Source organism: Rousettus aegyptiacus, unplaced genomic scaffold (assembly GCF_014176215.1).
Source record: "Rousettus aegyptiacus isolate mRouAeg1 unplaced genomic scaffold, mRouAeg1.p scaffold_m13_p_10, whole genome shotgun sequence".
Lineage (NCBI taxonomy): Eukaryota > Metazoa > Chordata > Mammalia > Chiroptera > Pteropodidae > Rousettus > Rousettus aegyptiacus.
In genome coordinates, this window is record NW_023416285.1 from 44,032,886 (window position 1) to 44,040,855 (window position 7,970).

At 35.3% G+C, this 7,970-nt stretch overlaps 1 protein-coding gene across 1 annotated transcript in view; it reads left to right on the top strand.

The window, feature by feature from the left end:
• Positions 1-7,746, top strand: part of COQ2 (coenzyme Q2, polyprenyltransferase) — a 29,478-nt gene extending 21,732 nt beyond the window's left edge. Inside the window, exon 7 of the mRNA XM_016156253.2 lies at positions 6,628-7,746. Coding sequence (XP_016011739.2) covers positions 6,628-6,801 — 174 coding nt within the window. The 3' untranslated portion in view covers positions 6,802-7,746. The remainder of the gene's footprint in view (positions 1-6,627) is intronic.
• The last annotated feature ends 224 nt before the right edge of the window (positions 7,747-7,970 follow it).

A 7,970-nucleotide genomic window follows, 5' to 3' on the forward strand; every position in this document is an offset into this window, starting at 1 on the left:
AAGCCTATTATGGGCTAAATTGTATTGCCTCAAGATTCAGATATTGAAGTCCTAACCCCCAGTAGTAAATGTAACTGTATTTGATGATAAGGTCTTTTAAAGAGATTGTTAAATAAAAATGAGGTCGGTCATTAGGGTGAGCCCTAATCTACTATGACTAATGTCCTTACAAGAAGAAATCTGGACACACAGGGACACCAGACGCTTGTGCATGTGAGAGATGACTGCATGAAGGCACAGGGGAGGGTGGCCATCTGCAAGCCCAAGTGAGGGGCCTCAGAAAACCAGGCCTGCTGACACCTTGACTTCAGACTTCTGGCCTCCAGAACTGTGAGAAAATAAATGTTTTTCAAGCTACCCCGTCTGTGATATTTTGTTGTGGCTGCTATAGCAAACTTAATGCAAAGCCCTACTACTGAACCTGGGATAGAAAAGTCACTCTACAAATAGGTTCACTTGAAAGCTCTCACTTTTCCACACTAATTCTATGTTTTTGTCCTAAAGTATAAATTTTAGCCCTTATAATATCTACAGCAGTGGTTGGGTAACTGAAACCCTCCAAAGATGTCCATGTCCTAATCCCTAGAACCAGTGCATATGTTACCTTATATGATAAAGGGGCTTTGCAGATGTGATCAAGAAAGATCCTGAGATCGGGAGCTTAGCCTGATTTACCCAGGTGGCTCAGTCTAATCACAAGAGTCTTTATAAGAGGAGGCAAGAACAAGAACATGGAAGCAACAGGTTATTGTTGTAGGAAGTAACACCCGACAGAGGAATTCAGATGCTCAGACAACTTTGTCAGAGGAAGGAGAATTTATTAGGCTAGCGGAGCGCATGGGGTTAAAAACTCCAGGCACAAGCTCGCTCTAGTTAGATTTATTACAATTTATATACTTCTGCAGTGTCCATGCAAGGGGTACATGATTCCTTTGAGGTTTCACATGTGCCTCCTTACTCAGGATGGGGATGAGGAGCTTCGGGTGGAGGGCTGCAAGGGAGGAGGAATTTCCAGGCCATTGATCTTACAGGTCATTTTGTTTTGTGGAACTCATGACCTTGTTTTCAGCACCATTATAAGATTCTTGAACAGAGAGACGGGACTCCTAGGCTATAAGTAGGAAGCAGCACTTGATGCCAGCAGCTGCTCAGTGGATTCCTATCCAAAGGCTGAGCTTTAATTGTAACATAGCAAGCAGTTTTATATAGTTTTATTATTCCTACACAACTACAGAGATAAGAAAAAACATCAGTTGGTTGGCAAGCCATGAATCAACAGATGTGAACTGGAAAGTCCTTGAGGTGGGGGAGGTAGCTATGGGAAAACATGTCAGCTGGAGAGTCCTGGAAGGCAGAGAGGGCAGTCAGGAATGGACTTTAACCAGCTAAGTCAGTCATTTCTTGCAAGCCCTTTCCTTTGCTTTTTTTTTTCAGATGCCTCCTGTCCTCTCATTATAGTGATGCAAGGAAGGGGTCACAAGCCAAGGAATGCAGGTGGCCTTTAGAAGCTGAAAAAGACAAAGACACAGATTCTCCCCTTAGAGCCTCTAGAGAGAACCAGCCCTGCTGACGCCTTGTCTTTAGCCTGGTGAAACTAAGTTTAGACTTCCCACCTCCAGGATTTTAAGACCATAAATTTGTGTTGTTTTAAGCCACTAAATTTGTGGTAATTATAACAGCGACAAGTAAACTAATACAATAATTATTTGAGCTCTAACTGGCCTGTCCTGAACTGCCAGAGTACTTGGTTGGTACCAGTGAAGAAGCTGCTAACAACGCAAGTCCTGGAGACGTTTTGCCTGGATTGGAATATCTTTAACATCTGCCGGTTGTATGATCTTAAGCCAGTTATCTGATCTCTCTGTGGTTCAGTTTCTTAATGGGCTAATAATAGTATCTTTCTCATGGATTTAAAAATCATGTCCATCTACTAGGATGCAGAGTCCATGAACTGGGATTTTGTCTTATTCACTAAAGAAGGCCCAATACATCATACTGTAGGTATTTGTGTCTTATCATACGCCAGTAGGCTAACATTAAGTATTTGATAGAACTGGTGTTAGGGGCAATGGTTAGAAATTAGTAATGTCTTTCAACAACACATAAAAAAGTTCACAATGTGAGGTACCATGATAAAAATAAAAATTTTTCACATACATGTGATTAAAACTGTAAAAAATATTTAAGGGAGATTAAAGAAACAAAAATAGATATTTTATGAGTAATGGGTTAATATAATATTGCTTTATAATAAAATTAGATGAGCAATGGTCCAAAATTTCATGTTTTAAGCTAATCTGTGAATGTAACCTCTAGTTCTTCCAGTGTTATTTTTACTTTTTAATATTTACATTTAAAAAATAAACTTCAAAATAACCAATGTGTAGCTCCCACAAAAACAAAGAAAAAGGTGATGATGATGATGATGATTTTAATAAGTCCTTTCCAAAATAAAGGATGGGTTTGAATACTAAAGGAAGGCCTTTAGCTGCAGCCTCAGACTTCCTTGTCTTCCTTTAAAGGATAATCCTTGCCCACGTCTGAAAAAGAAATTACGGTCTTAAGAAAGTAATTTCGACAGAGCACCGAAGGTGAAGCATCCCCTTGGTTACCAGCAAGTCACACTATGAAACAGTTGTATCTCCGTTTTACTATGGAGCCAACAGTTTTGTAATCATCGATGTCTAAATGCCTCCCATAATGCTAGTTTCTTAACCAGCAATGTCCAAAGTCTTCTCAAAACGTTAGTTTCTTAAACAGTAATGTCCTAAGTCTTCCCATAATATTGGGAAATGGGTTGCCACACCTTGTTCCTTATCAAAAACATGTGGCCGAGAATAGCAATGCCACCTTTCTTGTCCTCAGGAAATTGAAAGTTACCTATAGCTTTCTTTTCTGCTATCTTTCAAAAATAATATTTACTGCATTTTTTCCTCATGCAGAAGTAACATATGTACATTGTGGGAAGTCTAAAAATACAGAAAAACACAAAAGGGAAAATAAATTTTATTTTTAACATCGTTATACAAAGATATGCACTATTAGCAGACTGATTGTCTTCTAGACCTTAATAGGCATATAAACATTTTTAATATGGAGCCACACTGTACTTCCTTTTCAAAATATGTTTATTGGGTGCATAGGTTTTTATCATATGCATGTACTATTATCTAATTAATCCTATTACTGAATAGAGAGGGCTTTTACTTTTTTCCCTTCCTCACAAACACTGGTGCTATGAATAGATTCATATCTTTAGGCACTTCTCTAATTATTTCCATGGGATAAAGTCTGGGAAGCAGTACGTCTCTGTGTGTACATTTCCAAGGATTATAGGATGGGCATACAGGGTTGGACATTGGGGTATGTACATTTTTAAGATTTTGGCTGTTTTCTCAAATTACCTCCAGAAAGTTCTATATTTTTGTGCGTAGTACAGGAAGGCCTCTTTCCTCAGACTCTAGCCAATACTAAGTCACAGTTGTTTAATCTTTGCCGATTGAAGATTAACACATTGTTCTGCTTACATTTCTGTGGTTACTAGTGTAGATGAATATTGTCAAATGTTTATAGGACATTTATATTTCTTTGTCAATTGCATGACTTGCCCATTTGGTTATTGCTGTTAATACATACTACCTAGCTGATCACATCCCTCCAAAGTCTGTTATTTGACATACTTAGACTGTGTTCTCATTTTTCAAGATCATCATTTTATTAATAGTTAAGGGATTTTCTATTTCATGCTTTAGACAGAACTCTCCCATGGAGAAACTAACGTGTTTAATAAATTTGTAGTTGTTCTCATCAATGTGTATTATTCAGTCATCAAACATTTGTTGAGCATCTTCTATGTCCCAGGCACAGGGTAGTTGCTGCAGACACAGAGATAAATCAGATAGTTCCTATCATCAAAAAGCTCACAGTCTGGTATACAGAACTGTTTTGTCCAACACAGTAGCCACTGGCCACATGAGGCAATTAAACTCTTGAAGTGTAGCTTCTCCAAATTAAGATGCCCTGCGAGTATAGAATAAACACCAGATTCCAAAGACCTAGTATGAAAAAATGCAAAGTATCTCATTGGTAATTTGCTTATTGATTTCAAGCTGAAATACTTTTTGTATATTAAATACTATATATTATTAAAATTAGTTTTGCCTGTCTTTTTATTTTTTAAATGTAGCTACTAGAAAATTTTAAATTACATTAGTTGCTAGCATTCTGTTTCTGATTTATAGCAACACAGTATATGAGATTATCGATATTCAAAAGTTTGACCTTAAAAATTACACAAATTTAGATCTTCTGTTTCCTTATCTGATAAACATACAGAATAAAATTTAACTTTATTTGGTTGGTATGAGGCAAAACTGAGATAAAGTTCCTGGCATGTGATAAAAATAAAAAATGTTAGCTCTTTATCCTCCTACTCCCTTGCTTTGGAAGGTAAGCAGCTATTAAAAAGAGTATAGTATTGGCATAAAAATAGACACACAGACCAATTGAGCAGAATAAAGAGCCCAGAAATAAACTTACACATATATGGGCAATTAATTTATGACAAAGGAGTGAAGAACATACAATGGGGAAAGGACAGTCTCTTTAATAAATGGTATGGGGAAAACTGGACAGCCACATGCAAAAGAATGAAACTAGGCCACTATCTTATACCATACCAAAAAAAATGAACTTACAATGGATTAAAATGGATTAAACACTTGAATGTAAGACCCGAAACCATAAAACTCCGGCTCTTTGACATTGGCCTTAGTGATTTAAAAAATATCTCTTTTTAGAACTGACTCCAAAGACAAGGGAAATAAAAACGAAAATAAACAAATGGGACTGTATCAAATTTAAAAAGCTTCTGCACAGCAAAAGAAACCATTGACAAAACAAAAAGGCAACGTACTAAATGGGAGAAGATATTTGCAAATGATACTTCTGATAAAGAGTTAATATCCAAAATATATAAAGAACTCATACAACTCAACATCAAAAATACAAATAATCTGATTAAAAAGTGGGCAGAGGACATGAATAGACATTTCTCAAAGAGGACATACAGATGGACAACAGAGACATGAAAAGATGCTCAACATCACTAATCATCAGGAAGATACAAATCAAACCACCTCATACCTGTAGGAATGGCTATTATCAAAAAGTCAACAAATAACAAGTATTGAAGAGGTTGTGGAGAAAAGAGAACCCTCGTGCACTGTGGGTAAGATTGTAAACTGTCCAACCATCTGTCTGTCCATCCATATAAATATTGATTTGTTCATCACCAATTTCTCAACTTATTCATGAAAGAGCACCCAGACAGATAACAAGATAATACTGTTGGTGGCATAAACTTTAAAAGCATTGACATTCTGGTTTATTTTAATGTTTTCCTTTTCTATTTTTATGCCAATACTATACTCTTTTTAATCACTATAAATTTGTAGTATAGTTCAAAATCAGGGAGCATGATACCTTCGGTTTTGTTTTTCTTTCTCGAGATTGCTTTGCTTTGGGATCTTTTGTAGTTTCATACAAATTTTAGAATTATTTTCTTTATTGTCTGTCCTCACTATCTAGAATGTAAACTCCTTGAGGGCACAGATGTTTTCTGTTTTAATCAATACTTTATGTCCAATGCTTGGAATAGTTCCCTACAGAGTAAGCACTCAATAAATATGTGTCAACTGACTCATGAATGTAAAGCTTTTAACAGCATAGTTTATGTTCATTAAATATTGTTATTTGCAGCCATTTTCAGCATTTTTTTTTACCTCTCTGAATTATTTTTCTTTCTGGAATCCATCTAGGTGGAACTATGCACTTAAGAGATAGCTGATTTTAAGGTTTTATTTTAGGAGAACTATGTGAACATTTAGTTCCTAAGCCTGAGTTTCTTAAATGGTTTCAATTTATTAGAGGTAGAGACACGTGGAACAGAAAATGGAGAACTTGTCAAAATTATGGACAAATTTTAAAGGGAATATTCCACCCAGTAAAAAAGTATGAATTCAATGCAAAAAAATTGAAAGTAATTATGCAAATGCTAATTAGATTTCTATTTATTTACTAACCAGTTTAAAAATCCAAGAATTTTCTTTTAAAAATTAAAATTATTCATTATTTTTTCCTTAGGTAGCATTGGGCATTTATAACAAAAGTAAATTATCATGACTCTTACTTCCTTAATACTCTGTCCACTTTTTAGTCAGGTAATAAAATACTGACACTTATCTGTGAGAGAATTACTGAAATTCAGGTCAGATCAGATTACAGGAATCCCTCATAAACACAAATTGCTTTAGGTTTCCATTATTGCCTTGAAGAGAAAGGAGAACAACTTTAACATTTTAGAATCAAGAGTGACTTTATGTCTCTAATCAGCATTTTAGTACTAAAAATACTCTATAAATATTTTAAACAAATTCACTTGAAAACATGTTACATATAAGAAAAGTTTTAGCACAAATTAATTACTAATTAAAAATTGTTAATATCTTAGGATATGCAGAAGAATATAGAAAACAGGTATATGGTTTTTTAATTTTCCCTCATTTATGCATTTATGTTTCTGATTTTCTTCATTTTGTTTCTGGTTCGTCTTCATTATGTGTGTAGACAGGCCCTCCTCTAAGGTCAAATGAAAATGGAAGCTACAATAACACACGTGAATGTGTTCCAGGAAGAAGGAACCGCAAGTGTAAAACCTTGAGACAAACCAAGCATATTCAAGGAAGAGGAAGTCAGCTTTCTGATCTTATCTTCATAGTCCTGACACATGATAACAAGTAGTGGTGAGGATACAGGTGGAAATGCAAACTGGTGGAAAGTAGTTTGGCAGTTTTGTATATTTAACTATGCATTTATCGTGTTACCCAGCAATCCCGTTCCTGGGTATTTATCCAAGAGAAAAGAAAACTTAGGTTCACACAAAACCTGCACATGAATGTTAACAGTAGTTTGATTCATAATCACCCCAAACTGGAGAAAAAAAAAACAAATGCCCTTCAATTGGTAAAGGGTAAACAAACTGTGGTATATATATATAATGGAATACTACTCAGCAATAAAAAGGAACAAACTACTGCTACATAAAGCCACATGCAAGGACCTCCAATGCATTATACTAAATGAAAGTAGCTAGACACCAAAAGCAATGTATTGTAGGGTTCCATTTATATAACAATCTTGGAAAGACAAAACTATGGGGACAGGAAACAAACCAGTGGTTGCTAGAAATGAGGTCAGGGGAGCAGTTGACTACAAAAAGGGTGTGAGAGAATTTGGGGTAGATGATGGAACTGTTCTGTATCTTGATTGCAATGAGTTTACACAATTGTATGTATTTTTCAAAACACACACACAAAGGTGAATTTTATTTTACTTTAATTATACCACACACAAAGTGCATGGAAGTCATTTTCATCATGTCGGGGTACTAATAATCAAAATGCAATCACATTGTTGCCATGCTAACTAAGGTAGGAGCTAAAGTTCTCTTGCTATAGATCTGACTGCATATAGACTTACGTTTCTGAAGAATTACCCCTTTTCTGACTCCTACATCATTCACATAATCAATATTTATCAAATAGCTATTATATGCCATGTACTGTTTCAGGTTTTGAGGCTACCTCAGTGATGTGTCTCTACCTTCCTAAAGCTTGCATTTTATTAAATAAATAAGCAAATAAATGCATACAACAAATGCAATAAATAAATATACTGCTTAAAATAACATAATTTGACATAGTGATAAATTGTTACAAAGAAAAATAAAGCTTGGTGAAGGGAAAGAGAATTATGGAATAGGGAGGCTTTTTTTTTTTTTTGCATTTTTAAAGTTAATTGGGGTGACAGTGGTTAATAGCATAAATTTCAAGTTCTATAATACATCGTCTGTACATTGCATTGTGTGCTCACCACCCAAAGTCTAGTCTTCCTCCCACACCATAAATTTG